Here is a 15,660-nt window from a genome sequence, read left to right on the forward strand (position 1 = left end):
TATTTAGCATTTGACATATATGATGAGAATGCTCTAAGTTCTTCATTTTGGGTCTGTTTGGATTGAACTTATTGTTGCTAAAACTGAAAACTGAAAACACTGTAACAAAATAATTTTTAAATGTGTGAATAGTACCGTGCGACCCATTTTTAATGAAAAAATTGAGATTTATGGGTCCTATAAACAGTACAGGACCCACTAACAGTGTCATAGCAGACAAATATGTGGACGTTGAAAGTGGTGTGGGTCTCGTGCACTGTGCACGGGACCCATTGGCAGCTGTGTTCACGTGCTTCTGGGTAAAAAAAAAGAAAAAAATCAAAAACGCAAACGCAAACGCAAACGCAGGATTCATTTCAATCTAAACCGCACCTTTGTGCGTGTGTGGTTGTCTTGAAAAAGAGAAAGTTTATGTGGAGGCAAAGGCATAAGTGAGATTTAGAAGTGGTGTTATCTCTTTCCTTCTTTTATTTATTTATTTTTTAATAGCATTCCCATCCATTTTTTAGGAATTATTCTATTTTGCAATCTTAAAAACTACTTTATTAATTATACTATATCATTTTATAATATACCTAACATCCCAACTTTTATTTATCTTATCTATTCATTAAAATATTAATTTCATCAACTCTTTCTCTCTTTTCCTCTTCATATAAAAAAAAAATACCCAGCTAACACCATAAAGTACAATATAAATATTTTACAATTTGCAATTGTATTACAATGCCATTCTATTTTTATGATGACACTGTAGCACAATTGCAATTTTTTTTTTTTTGCAATTGCAAGACTTTGCAAGATTAGGTAATGAGAGGTTTTGGGGCTCTGAAACTAAATATTACCAACATATGACATTTACAAGACCCAATATGAATGATCTAGAGTAGTGCCTATATATGCATGGATAAATATCACTGTTAACTGCGGCATTAATTAATTCAAAGTAATATGATAAAAAATCTGTTATTACATTTTTGTCATTTTCACAGCAAGTTATATATATTGTTGCTAGTACAAGCTTTTGATATTATCTTGCTGGTATAGTATATGTTGATTTTCGATCAAAAGACTGAAATTGTAGTCAAAACAATACCCACTACTGGATGTTCCCTGCAAAATCTTTTACTTCAATCTATTTTTCCCTTCTCGGTGACAAAAACTAAAACATTCAGCTCGTTATAGTTAATCTTCCAGTTATTTCCAATAATAATGGTGATAAGTTATATATCATGTTTGGTCATAACTCAGTAGGCAAATCATGTTGGGTCCTAAATTCAAAAATAGCAATCACACATAAGAACACAAATATTTACGTGAAAAAACCCTTTCTTCTTGAAAGGAAAAACTACGGGACAAACTTTGAATAATATCACTATTATCAAATTAATTACAATAATTCTCAAGTTGATGCCTAACTTGAGATTCGCTAAATACAATTATAAATCCTCTTATGTATGTCTTACGGCTAAAGAAAATCTTCTGTTTTCTTTGCTCTCACACACTATTTATTTATCTCAAAGGTGGCAACACTTTTCTTTCTCCACTCTATTTTCTTCTCCACGGACAGCTCTCTCTTGGTTGTCTTTCTCTCTATGTAGCTCTTCTTTCTAGCACAGTCTCACTCTCTCTTTTCTCTTGTGTGGCTTAATCTAAAAAAATCACATACAATTGTCTTTAGATGTTAACCTTTGCCACCTTACACTCCTAATACACTCGGATCCTAATTTAATTTGAATTGGGGTGCTTGCTAGTCACGGTCAGAACAAAACAAACCCATATATGGGCTTTGATGTAATATGGGTTGGACTTTGGTGCCATGCACCCAACAATTCCCCTTTCTAGCCCATCAATAGGTAGAGATCTTCAATCTAGCACTTCAATTCAAATTTATGATGGTCAAGCTGACACCTGGCTTAGCCTTCTTCATTATCTTCACTAACACAAAGAACACCTTATCAATATCAATATCTTTTATTCTTAAATAATGTGCTCATCTTGGATATTCTTAATCCAATCCCTTGGTTCCCCCTCATAAGAAGCCCAAGTATTCTCAAAGTTAACAATTCAATGCTCTCCAATAGTCCTCTTCTCATAAGATTTAACAATCTCTAGAGGAGGATATTGCTCCCATTGCTCAAGACCTCCAAGGTCTTTCACTTCCTCATTTGAAGCACCATTAAGCAATGATAATTTTACTCTCTTAGTACCAATACCATCAATCCCAACTCTAAACTGTGAAGTCTTCTCAAAATCTTTAATTTCAATGAACTTCTTCTTATGAGTCTTTACATGAGCCTTATACATACCATAGCAAGCATGCCTTCTTGCAACAACCAATAATCCCTTAGTAAGTTTCCATCTTCCATTGCCATGGTGGTTACAATAACCCGCTCTATCCATAACTAATGTAGAGAATACATTCATTCTTAAATATGGAACATGTCGCACATTCTTCAACATCACAATGCTACCAACATTGGTTTTGGTGCACACATCACCAATTCCCACAACTAGAATTATCTATTATCACAGTACCAAAATTTACTGCTTTGTATGTGTAACATGATGGGAGGCTTCCGAATCAACAACCTACTCAGCATCATTATTGGCAACATGCTCACACTTTTGCTCTTAACAGAGAGCACCACAACATCCTCAGAAATCACAATAGCTATATTATTTTTCTCACTATCATTCTTTTCATCTTTTCCTTTAGTTTATTCTTTATTCCAATGCCAACAATTTTTCTTATGTGGCCATTTTTTCCACAATAGAAGCATTCTCTAGTTTCCTTAAATTGAGATCTATCTCTTGATTATGACCTATCATTGAACTTTGCCCGATCATTAGGCCCTCTATTTCTACCTCTGCTCTTGTTCTCTGTGACAAAAGCTTGTTCTTGTGTATTGTTTATACTTGCATCTTTTCTGCAAACCTCTTCACTTAAAATCAAATCTCGAATATCATTATATTTGAGTTTGCTTTTCCCTACAGAATTACTCATTGCCATTCTCATGGCTTCCCAACTGTTTGGTAAAAAAAAGCCAAAACAATCAATGCACGAATCTTATCATCGATTTCAATTTCCACTGAGCTAGGATAATTGATTTGTGATCGTATTGAACTCATTCAGATGTTGCACTACAGGGGTGCCTTGTGCCTTCTTCAAATTGAACAACGTCTTCATCATATGCACTTTGTTGTTAGCTGACAGCCTTTTGTACATGCTAGACAAAGTTTTCATCAGATCCACTGTAGTCTTCTCCTTTACAGCATTGTGTACAATTGATTTTAACAGAGTTAATCGAATAACTCCTAATACCTGTTTATCAAGAAGGTTCCATTCTTCATCTTTCATAGTATCAGGTTTCTTTCCTAAAAGAGGTAAATGCAACTTCTCCCCACAATGTACAATTGATCTTAACAGAGTTAATCGAATAACTCCTAAAACCTGTTTATCAAGAAGGTTCCATTCTTCATCTTTCATAGTATTAGGTTTCTTTCCTAAAAGAGGTAAATGCAACTTCTCCCCACAAAGATAATCTTCTATCTGCATCTTCTAATACCCAAATTCTATTCCATCAAACTCCTCAATTCATGAAACCTTGCCTTCTTCTTCGGCCATCGCTTCCACTCAAATCTCGCTCTAAGACCACTTGTTGGATAAAATAGAAATCACATACTAGAACACAAATATTTACGTGGAAAACCATTTCTCTTTAAAGGGAAAAACCATGAGACAAACTCCGAATAATTTCACTATTATCAAATCAATTACAATAGTTCTCAAGTTTATTTCTAACTTGAGATGCACAATAATAAATCCTCTTGTGTATGTCTCATAGCTAAAGAAAATCTTCTTATCTTTTTTGCTCTTACACACACTATTTATTTATCTATAAAGCAGCAATACTTTGCTCTCTCCTCTCTATCTTCTTCTCCACGTACTTCTCTCTTGACTGTCTTTCTCTTTATGTAGCTCTTCTTTTTGGCACAGTCTTAGTCTCCACTGAATGAGGAAGAGGAATTCTTTGGGACAAAGCAGCAATAATCTCCCAAACTGAGTCCCGTATAGTCACCCCGATACCTGCACAACCTAAATTTTCAAACATAGCAGCATTGAAGTTCACCTTGTAGAAACTCTCAGGTGGGCGAGACTAATGCACAGGCATAGTAGGGGCACTCAGACCTACATCAGACTTACATACTTCAAAGAACTCCATCACTAATGTTCTCACTCTATCTCCGACTTCCTTTAACAGCCAGGTGGGTTGATTTTCTCTTAAGTGATTGCTCCTTAGCCATAGACACCAAGCAATAGTAGAAAATAGAGCAACATAGTACCTCGATCCCTAACTCATCACCTCCTCCAGTAACTCGAAAAAACTTCTATATTGCTTCCTGTAGTACTTGGCAAAGCTTATATTAGATTTCCACACAACTTGGGCATGATCACATAACCACACACAATGGATTAAAGACTCTGTATGCTAATCACATAAAGCACAGGAAGCTTCAACAGGGACATGTCGTTGTCTGAGGTTTTGTTTTGTAGGCAAGGAGTCTCTTGCAGCCCGCCAAATAAAATAGTGAATTCTATTCGGTGTCTTAATCTTCCAAATCCCTTTCCACACCTTACTCCCCCCCCCCCCATCCATTGAAGAATTGCATGGACTTAAAAGTCTTGCATTTGTTTCCAACATTCGATAAGTGCTCCGCACACTATAATTCCCATCTGGAGTTAGAGGCCAAATTAATAGGTCTTCAACATACCCTTCACTCACAGGAATCCATTGTATCATCTCAGCTTCCCACGGTAGAAAAATACTCTCCACCAGACTTGGATCCCATATTCTCTTGTCTGCAAAAAAAAAACTCCTTCACATAAATGGCATCAGTGTTATTCCATGGAGAAACAACCCTACTATTTGAAGGATCTAGCAAACAATTATGCTCCCATATTTTAATAGACCCTCCATCCCCCACTCTTTAAACAACGCCCTTATTAATGACATCTCTTGCCTGTAAAATACTTCTCCAAGCAAAAGAGCTTCTTAGATGAACTGAAACCTCAAGAATGCTGCCATTTGGAAAATATTTTGCACTAAAAACCTTATACAGTAAAGAATCTTTGTTATGCAATAGACACCAAACCTGTTTAGCAAAAAGAGCATTACTAAAATTCTGAATATCTCTAAAACCCATCCCACCCACTGATTTAAACGAACAAAGAGTACTCTACTTGACCCAATGGATCTTTTTTGACTCCCCTTGCCCACACCAAAACTTTCGAATCATTGCTTCAATATCTTTACATAAGCCAACAGGTAATTTGAACACACTTATTGAATAGGTAGGGATAGATTGTACCACCGCTTTTATCATGACTTCCTTACCAGCCTGGAACATAAGTTTCTCCTTCCACCCTTGCATTTTTGCCCAAATCCTTTCCTTAATATGGGTAAAGCAAGCTTTTTTTTTTAAAGAATGCAGCCCCAAATATTTCTCATAATGCTGGATGGCAGGAACATTTAAAGACAACTTTATATCCTCCATGGTTTGTGCATCAGTATTCTTGCTAAAAAATAGAGTAGTTTTATCCTTATTGATCATTTGTCCCAAAGCCTTTTCATAAAATCCAAGCAATTCTTGGATCTTTTCACACTCTAACAATGATGCTTTGCAAAACAACAGACGGTTATCTGCAAAAAAGAGATGGGTGAGTTTTGGACCATTCCTGCAAATAGAGAAACCATGAATTTCTCCCTACGATGCTACCTCTCTTAGGGGGTCCCCTTGTCTCAAACCCCTAGAAGACCTGAATAGACCCTTAGGCTCACCATTAACAAGAATAGAATATGACAAAGTCATAATACACTCCATTAACAAAGTCACCCAATCTTCATGAAACCCCAATTTTAGAAGGATCTGTTCAAGAAAAGACCACTCCACCCTATCATAAGCTTTGCTCATATCCAGCTTAAGAGCCATACAATTATTCTTCATATGGTGCAAAGATTCAAGAGCAATTAGAATATTATTCCTGATAAATCTATCAGCAATGAAGGCATTCTAAGTTTTTGATATAATAGAATCAAGTAATGGTTTAAGACGGTTCGCAATAACCTTACTAACAATCTTATATATCACATTACAGAAACTAATGGCCTAAAATCAGACACCTTCTCTGGATTTTGAACTTTAGGAATTAGAGTGATAAAAGTATGATTACTAGATTTCAGGATGGATCTAGAGTTTAAGTATGATAGAACAGCCTAAGAGATATCCATACCTATGTTAGTCCAATAAGTCTAATAGAACAAAGAAGGCATCCCATCCGATCTCGGGGCTTTTAATGGGGCCATGTCCTTGATTGCACATTCCACCTCCTCCACCGTGAAGGGCTTAGCCAAACCAGTCCTCATATCTTCGGTCACCATTGGTTGAACCCCCTCCAAGATCCGCTCTAAATGACATGGATTGGAAGAAGTAAACAAATTTGCATAAAACCCTATCAACATACCCAAAACCACCTCCTCATTATCTTGCCAAATTCCATTCTCGTCTTGCAGCCCTTTAATAAAGTTTCTTCTCTTCCATTTAGTCGATACGCTATGGAAAAATTTAGTGTTTTGATCCCCACTTTGTAACCACTGTACTCGGGACCATTGTTGCCACATTTTTTCCTCTTGCTCACATAGTTCGTTGAGCTCCTTTTTCAACTGGTTTACTACCTCTACATCACCTATCCTGACTGAATCCTCATCTGCCCTCCACAGCAACTCTTTTGTTTTTTTAATTTTTTTTTTCAGCACACTTTCGAAATGGTCACTGTTCCATGCTGTTAACATCTTCTTGCATTTTTTCAATTTTTTTTGTCATAACATGCATGGAAGTGCCATCATGGTTGACAGCCCAAGCTCTAGAAATAATTCCATTACAATCCGGATTAGTTAACCACATAGCCTTGAATCGAAAAGGCTTCTGTCTCCAACATTGGCGTTCTCCATTTGAATCAAGGGACAAAAGAATCGGGTGGTGGTCTGAAGTAAAACAATTCAAGTGTCTAATCCTTATTGTAGGAAACTGAGCAAGCCATTCATAGTTAACTACTCCTCGATCCAATCTCTCCCATATCAACTCACCTTGACGATGCCTATGCCACGTAAAGTCTAGACCCGAATACCCCAAGTCCACAAACCCACATTGGTCAAGGACATCCCTAAAAGCTTGCATGAGATTATGTGCTTGTGGTGCACCGCTCATTTTATCTTCCACTTGTAAAAGCTCATTAAAATCCCCAAAACAATACTATGGGAGCTTTGGTTTTGAACTCAACATACGTAGCATGTTCCATCCTTCATTATGAACACTAGTATCCGGCTTACCATAAAACCGTATTAATCTCCATGCATCCTCCGTGCCACCATTAACAATAGCATTTATATGGTAACTAGAAAAACTATCAACCTAGAAAATACTACTATTTTCCCACATTAGTGCCAATCCACCACCCCTAGCTTCATTAGGGATAGTGAACAAACCATCAAAATTCAACTTAACTTTAATACATTCCATCTGCTCCTTTATGGACCAAGTTTTTGACAGAAACACAATCCCAAGATCTTTTGCTTGGACAATATTCCCAAGCTCATCAATTGCACGACGGTTCCCAAGCCCTCGGCATTCCATGCTAACAGTTTCATTGCTATCGGCAGAGCTGGGACCTAGCCTCCACTGTTAAATCTTCAAATCCCACCCCTTTTCTTTTTACTGTAATCTATCTCCTCACCTTCCCCTTCAATTTCTCTAAAAGATCTTTCTAACAAAACTGAGTTCTTGCCTTCACTGGGCTTGCACAAAGTGAGCTCACCCTTAGTTTGATTTCGAATTGTGGACTGTGTATACCTAGTTTTAAGTTTTCCTTTGCCATTTTTCTGCACTCCCTGTTGTCCTACTGTAAATGTTGTGCTCGTGCCTTTATCATCCCCAGACAGTGATGGTTGCCCATAGTAGTAGTTAATAACCCATCTCCTAACTCCTTTAACCTCCCCTCATCAGTATCAAATCGTGCTAACTCCTTATCAATTTCCTGCAGCTGTTCCTAGAAACCCAACCTAAAAATATCCTTGTCACTAAGTGTATCAACCACGGTGTGCGTTACCTCCAATGTTGTATCATGTCCCTAAGAATTGTCACAACCATCCTTTGTTCCATGCCTACTTTGAATCACCCTTAAGCCATTCTCTTCCACCTTTGAGCACTACCGAGGCACCTCCATCCTAATTTGGTTTTGACCATCTGTTTCAGGGGAGAGTACCATAACATCCTTAATTTCTAGATTTTCACTTCCCTTAGATTCATTGGTCTGCTCACTACTCACAATTTCACTGTCATCCTCCTCAAATCCAGCAACCATGACCATAGTTTTCCGAGTAAGGTTCGGTGTTGTAGCCCTCATCCATGATCCAAAATGTTGATATGCTTCCCTCAGTGCGTGCTTACCCCTCAACCTGGTCAGACATTCTCTATCCATGTGTGTAAGCTTATCGCACTAATAGCATATATTCGGAAATCTCTCATATTTGAAACTCACCCAACTTTCCTTGCCACTCCTTAGGGTTATCCTTCTCCCTCGACACAACAGTTTTGTCGCATCAACTCCTACCCTTATACGTAAAAAATTACTTCCTTCATATAACTCTTCCCTAAGTGTACTCTCAATCACCGTACCTACCTCAACTACAATAATACTCATCGATAGCTCGATAGGTAAGTTATGCAATTGAACGCACATACTAGTAGTCTCAAACAGAAGCCTACCAATGTCAGTGTGTTTCTGGACTCTTTTCAATGCCACAAGGTGTTTATCAAAGGACCATGACTCCCCTTTCATGATTTGCTCCACATCCCCTTCATCTCGAAAAATAAACAAAACCCTATGATTACGCATGTCTCTAACTTCAAAACCTTTTCTTGTCCGCCATAGTAGCTTTAGAGTTTTTGCTATCGCCTCCATGCTCAATACTTGTCCTGTGTAGAATCTTACAGCCAAGAAAAATTCTCGTTCATCTTTAGTCTCCTCCACTATAATTCTACTTCATTTTGATTCCGACAAAGAGAACTTCTCCCACAATCCCAATAGACTCCATCACACTCACTTTCTATGAAAATCCTGTAAACCACACACAAACCGCCTCACTTCAAGAAATAGGCACAGTTTTCTCTTGATAGCTAGGGTTGCAAGAGGTGCTGCCCTAGGTCAAAGAAACTTTTTTTTTTTTTTTGGTGCCTAGCATCCTTCTTTTTTTTCTTTTCTTTTTTTTTTTCTTTTTTTTCCCACTTTATTTGCAACCAAACACAACAATAAACATAGAGAAAATATCAACACACTACCAGAAACCTAGAGAAAATCCACATTCCTGCTTCAATTTTTTTTTATCAGACAAATAAACACTAAAAAAAAGATTTATCCAAAATAGAACTGAGAACTCTAAAAACAAAATTTGGTAACTAATTGCAGTAATAATTTAGACATTGATTTTCAACAATAGTTGACTAAACATAAAAAAAAGGTTGTTATTTTTAGTGATGATTGCTGGTTGAAAAATCGACAATCAAGAAAAGACTATAAAATGGTATGCACCAACTAAGAGTCAAGACCCTAAGATCTGATTGGATGGAGGGACGGATTTTGTGGAAAATTCGTTATGTGGAAGGTGCAGATTTCACGCACGCTTGATTAAAGATTTTAGAAAGTAGAACTAGAGTGATGTGGTTTGGTGCATGATTGAGATTTGGTGAAATTGGTGTAGTACAGGATTGCAGACATGGATAGAGGGTTTGGAAAGGCAAATTAGATTTTCTCTATCTTGTTGTTTGGTTAACAAGAAAAGAAAAAGGTGATCTTGAGGGTTTTTATTTGATGTGATTTTTTGTTTTGTTTTTTTTTGTTTTTGTTTTTGTTTTGAGATGATGATGTAGTGTATTTTAATACTCATTAATTTTTTATTATTTTATTAGGCACACTTGTGATAGGTGTGCTATTCATCAACTACGTCAGCAAATTTCCTCACTGATATGATGACAATGATCAAAATGACAATAGGTTAAAAAACTCAAAGACCAAAAATGAAAATTTAAAAACATGAGGACTAAAATGAAAATGATACTAAGAGGGGACATAAAAGATGTTATTGCCTTAGGACCAAAGCAAACTTCTCTATGGATCATCTACTAATCTCTATGTGACTAGTTATTTGAAATTTATTTCGGACAAATATTATAGTTTATAAGTGGGGATTTTAAATTTGGACAATTATTAGTTTACATGAATATATTAAAGTGTATAATATAAGAAAAAAATTGTACACTTTTTCAAAAAATGGCAATGCCAGAAAAATCTTTTACCTAGAATTTCCGCATTACATTCTACTATTTATGTAAGCTAATAATTTTCCTATAATTTCATGTGATGGTACAAATCCATCAGTCGCTATATTTAGTTAGTTAGCTACCCATATTTGTAGGCCCAAATAATGTGTACCCAAGATAAGAGATGCTTAGGCTAACGTATGTATATGGGCATCTCTTTACCTGCTGATTGCATATCTAGCCCAGCTTTCTTTACCAACCCTTTTTTTTGTTCACGTGGATTATCACACATACATTATATCCAACGAGCCTTTGGTCCCAACTTCGAAGTCACAGGCGGTGAAAAAAGGGTACTAAAGGCCCACTACCTCCCTCCAAGCTGGGGTCTTTCAACCAATTAAAAAAAAAAGTAGGCCATCACAAACCAATGGAAAGAGGACAAGGTGCCACGTTGACAATAATAAAGCATAGAAAAAGAAGAAAAAGACTCCAATGATATCTACTGCTCATCTGTATGTTCAAATTTGCATGCATACATTATACATGGTACTAAGTCTTAGAATCAAAAGCCAGAGAGAGAGAGAGAGAGAGAGAGAGAGAGAGAGGGCAGAAAAGATGGGGTACAATTCATTCCTAAGAAGCCCAAAGAAAGAAGAACAAGAGGTGCCAGACACTGTTCTTAGCAAAACCACCGACACAGAAGATGCTAATTTTGAAGATGAAGAACTCGATATCATGAATGACTTGGAGGGCTTTTTGGGTTTCGAAGATGATGAACAATTACCACAGGACATCAAGAAGTATGATCAACTTGATTGGAATTTCATGGATTGGGAAGAATTCCCAAATAGAGAAGGAGAAGAAGAAGAAGAGCAGAAAGTGTTTGAGAACACAAAACAATGCTTTTTTAAAGAAGAAGAAGAAGAAAGCTACTATGGCAGCAAGGTTATAAAGAGAGAAAATGTTGGGTTTTGCGATGATGATGAGAAGAGTTCATCATTGAATTTGAACTTGAATTATGAGGAAGTCTTGGATGCATGGTCCAACCGGGGATCTCTTTGGGCCGATAATTGTTCTCCTTCCTTGGCGAGCAATGGCTACTATGTTAGTTCTCATTTCAACTAGTTATTATATTTAGCCTTTTTATTATGTAAAATTAGCTTTCATAGTACAAGGGATTACAAGAATAGCTAGCAAATGGCTTTATTTTCATTAGCATTTTTATTTTATTCTCAATTTTCTTCCATTTCCTTCCCAAGTGTATGTTTTCAACAGTTCCTTTTTGTTTGAATAATGAAATTGTTTTATGATCTTTTTAGATGGGAGAGGTGCCTGTTATGGAAGAAGAGAGAACAAAAAGGGAAGCAAGTGTTTTAAGGTACAAGGAGAAGCGCCAGACTAGATTGTTCTCCAAGAAGATAAGATACCAAGTTCGCAAACTCAATGCAGATAAAAGACCTAGACTCAAGGTTTTTGTCCTCTCTCTCTCTCTCTCTCTCTCTCTCTGAATTTTCAATTTGGAATTTTAAGTGTGCTTTTGTGGTTGCAGGGTCGATTTGTAAAGAGGGTTTCTTGACTAATTACTCGTGTTTAAAATATCTCGCAAAATATCTGTTTGGATTTGTTCTGGCATATGCTTTGATTTGTCTTTGTCTCAATGAAAATATCTCTCTTTATTCAGAATTCGGACTTTTTGTTCACTTCTTATTGAACTTGTATAGTGGACTTGAGGTCCATCATGCAAAAACTGACCCTATTTCTTAATAGTTAGCATCGCATGGTCTATCCGGGGCCTTTTGTGATGGACGGATTACAATCCTTTAGAAACACTTCTCCATCAATCAAACGATCGACTTTCATAGGAATTAAAGTTAAGGCAATAAAATGTGAGGTGTATTGATCCTGTGTAGTGGTCCTAACCGATGTCCATCACCAATTTATTTATTTATTTTTTACCGAACTCCTTTTTGTCGGTTTCTTTTATGGGCCACTTTACGTTTGGTGTCTTTTTCCTTTTTCTTTTATGGGCCACTACTAAAAAACACATCAGGAGCCCCAATGGCAACCGAAAGGACAGCTGTACACAATCATGTTAGATAACGGAAGCCATTGCTATTGTGTGTCAAATTAATTTCAAATTATAATGGATGCAAATTATTAACTTTAAAAAAAAATTAATATGTATTTTTAAGTTTTTAACCCATGCAATCTTGATACAATTCATTGTAAATATTTACTTTGCATAGTTGTGCCGGACAAATTAATATTTCATTGATAACATTTTGTATTCAATACAATTTTGTTAATGAAAGCGTCGCAAATTACTATCATATCTCTTGACTTAGCTATTAAAATAATTTTCTCTCATACATACCACTTGGAATATTACTTTAAAAATTCACTTGGATGCAAATTCACTTGGAATATTACTTTAAAAATTAAATTGCTAGTTTTCAAATAAGTTACTTTTCCTTAATCAATCTATTCCTTAATGCAGATATTATTTTAGGAAATGGTTTTATTCCAAATTGATTTGGAAGAATTTTTCTCAAACTCACTATATGGCAATTGAAAAAATTATCCATGTATAATTTTAGTTATATGACTATTTTAATGAATTGTGTGATTTGTTTAAATAATATATATGGATAGCCTTTCCACTTATTTTATGTACTTTTTGTGAGTCTCACATTACTCTTTGTCTCAACTTTATTTCAAATAGTTTAAGTTTCAATTTTTTGAAATAAGTCAGTTTTTAATTTTTTTTTTTTTTTTTTTTTGTCTCACATATGCAAATAAACTATCCAAAATAAGTAATTCTCAAACGGGCACTAAAAAAAAACTATTGTACCTTTCATTCATGATTAACTTCCTAACTCTCTACACCTATGCAAATGTGCATTACCACCCAAATCCAAGTTTTCAATAATAACCGCTAGTAGAAAAAAAAGAAAAAAAGAGAAAAGAACATGCAGTGTTGTAGATCTGCCCATGATGTGGTGGATGACAACCCCAACACTATTAATAGACTTGAACACAACTACTCTATTATTTCATTGTCACAAAACATCAAAGCATATGTTTTAGTTGTGGTTCCTCCATAGTCCATGCTCCCTTCGTCTCTCTCTCTTCTCGCAGTAGTCCTCCCATCATCCCTATTGTCGCATCAGTATTGCTAGACTAGAACACATCTCCAACCTTAACTCACGGGTGAAAAAGAAAAAGAAAAAAGAAGACAGAATGAGAGAGATCAAAAACTAAAGTCAGATAGAACATGACAGACGTGAAGACTTATCTAAAGCAAGATTAAATTTTGACCTTGTTTTTAATTTGAAACAATAAACTTGAAACTTTAAAGATATCTAATAGTTGAGGTCCCAACACAATTTGCAAGGCAAAAATATTAACCAAGAAATTCATTTACACAAAAGAATAAAAATAAGTAAATAAAAACATAATGCATTAGTGGTGAACCTAAAATCAGGCGTATGACTTTCAAAACAACATTAATGATTAAACACAAAAAAATCATATTAAACCTCTTGGATTCAAGACTTCCAACCTTTAGAGATAGAATTATGAACAATGACGGATTTGATATTATTAATTTAGATAAGTATAAGAAGTTAAGAGCACTTAGTTTTTTAAAAAAGAAGTTAAAAGTAGTTTAAATTGTAATCAAACATGCATATATCTATTTAGTTTTTATTCTTTAAAAAAAAAATTGATAGGCAGGGCAGATAAACATGAGGATGATTTTTTTAAAAGGAAAAAAAAAAAAAAAAAAAAAGCAGCAACGTGGGATTTTTTAACTTTTTTTTTTTTTTTTTGTTTAACTTGTTTTTCTATTTAAAAAAAAAAAAGTATTTTAGGAAATGTATAGTTACTTTGAAGAAGTGAGTTAGTAGGAGAGTGATCCTATTTTGTAGGAAATGTTTTAGGTGAGAGTTAAAGATATATTTTTACAGTATTATTCTCAAGTTTTGCCTTTACTTAAATGTCTATAGGAGTATTTTAGAACCAAAAAAATGTCCAGTCCAAACAGGAAAGGGAAAAGATTCTAACCAACTCTATCATTCTCTCACTTACAAATAGGACTCCCATTGTCCAACACAATGAGGCAAAGAGTTCAAATGTCTCTTTTTACAACAGAAAATTTCAATGAACAAAAATATTACAAAGGTAGAAAATATCATCCATGATGAGGATGCCTGCCAATGAGGTTTGCTATTTGGATCTACCGATCGATGGCAACAAGATCAATTTCGCATCTTCTTCAAAGTTAACCCTAGAGAAGCCCATCTTCATACCATTAACTATAGCAAAAATGTCTTGCCCTTGCCTCTGCCCAGGCTGAATTATCTTTGTATGTGATTTGTGTCCAAATATGGAAGGCACCGTCACCTGCTTTTCTACAGACTGTAGCCAATGCTACGTAGGATTCTTTAACTGTTGCATCGAAGTTGACTTTAATCTGTCTAGGAGGGGGTGGATTCCAGCATGCATGGTTGTTTCATAGTGACTTCAAAAACTTTATTAGTTTCCCTTACCAAAACAGTTGGGTCAACTCCCATGTTGTCATGAAATACTTTGTTTCTAAGTTGCCATTATTTATTTATTAGAATCTAAGTTGCCAAAATTTGATCACAAACTGTTGCAGCAAACAAAGTAAATTCATGCTTCTCCTCTACTCTAACACCTAGCTAGATACCTACAAGGATTAAGCATCACATGAACCCACTGTGATATAAAGTTGATAATTAGCCTATTGTTGATGCCCACTTTTGCAAAAATTCTACAAGGAACATGCTCCGCACCACAAAGATGCTTCACGATTTAATATATTAGCATCTCCGTTGATTGTCCTATGTCATTATTTGTAGAAGACATACTTTTGGCAATTCAACGGATATTTGTTACTCGATGTCTTCGCGTCACCTCAACATTATTTGGTTCAATCGATCAGCTGTCAATATGAATTGTTACATTTGTGCTAGCTCAACTAACAGCTTATAAATATTTCTTGGCGAAAATTATTAATGGCCCAAAGTAAGTTGTGATTGAATTTGGACAACTATAGAATGCTCAAGATAGTGATTATTATGATTGATATGATGTCCGTAAAATGGAACTCTAGGTATGTATTTAGAAAATTTGTGAAAATATTATTTTAGTCCCTACATTTTGGAGTCATAATCAATTTGGTCTATATTTTTTGATAACAATCAATTTGGTTCCTATTATTTTCAACTTGTAATCAATTTGAACTTTACGGTCAATTCT

General features: G+C 35.5%; 1 protein-coding gene across 2 annotated transcripts; it reads left to right on the plus strand.

Moving 5' to 3' along the window:
* The first annotated feature begins 10,899 nt into the window (after positions 1-10,899).
* On the plus strand, positions 10,900-12,354 carry LOC115954787 (zinc finger protein CONSTANS-LIKE 7). Of its 2 annotated transcripts, XM_031072834.1 has the most exons (3): positions 10,900-11,481; positions 11,697-11,846; positions 11,927-12,354. In XM_031072834.1, the coding sequence occupies exons 1-3, from the start codon at positions 10,906-10,908 to the stop codon at positions 11,951-11,953; spliced, it is 753 nt and encodes a 250-aa protein (XP_030928694.1). In that variant the 5' UTR covers positions 10,900-10,905; the 3' UTR covers positions 11,954-12,354. The 2 variants fall into 2 exon arrangements, with proteins under 2 accessions (XP_030928694.1, XP_030928618.1); XM_031072758.1 differs by having other exon boundaries at positions 11,697-12,195.
* The last annotated feature ends 3,306 nt before the right edge of the window (positions 12,355-15,660 follow it).

This window comes from Quercus lobata, chromosome 1, assembly GCF_001633185.2.
Source record: "Quercus lobata isolate SW786 chromosome 1, ValleyOak3.0 Primary Assembly, whole genome shotgun sequence".
In the NCBI taxonomy this organism is placed as follows: domain Eukaryota; kingdom Viridiplantae; phylum Streptophyta; class Magnoliopsida; order Fagales; family Fagaceae; genus Quercus; species Quercus lobata.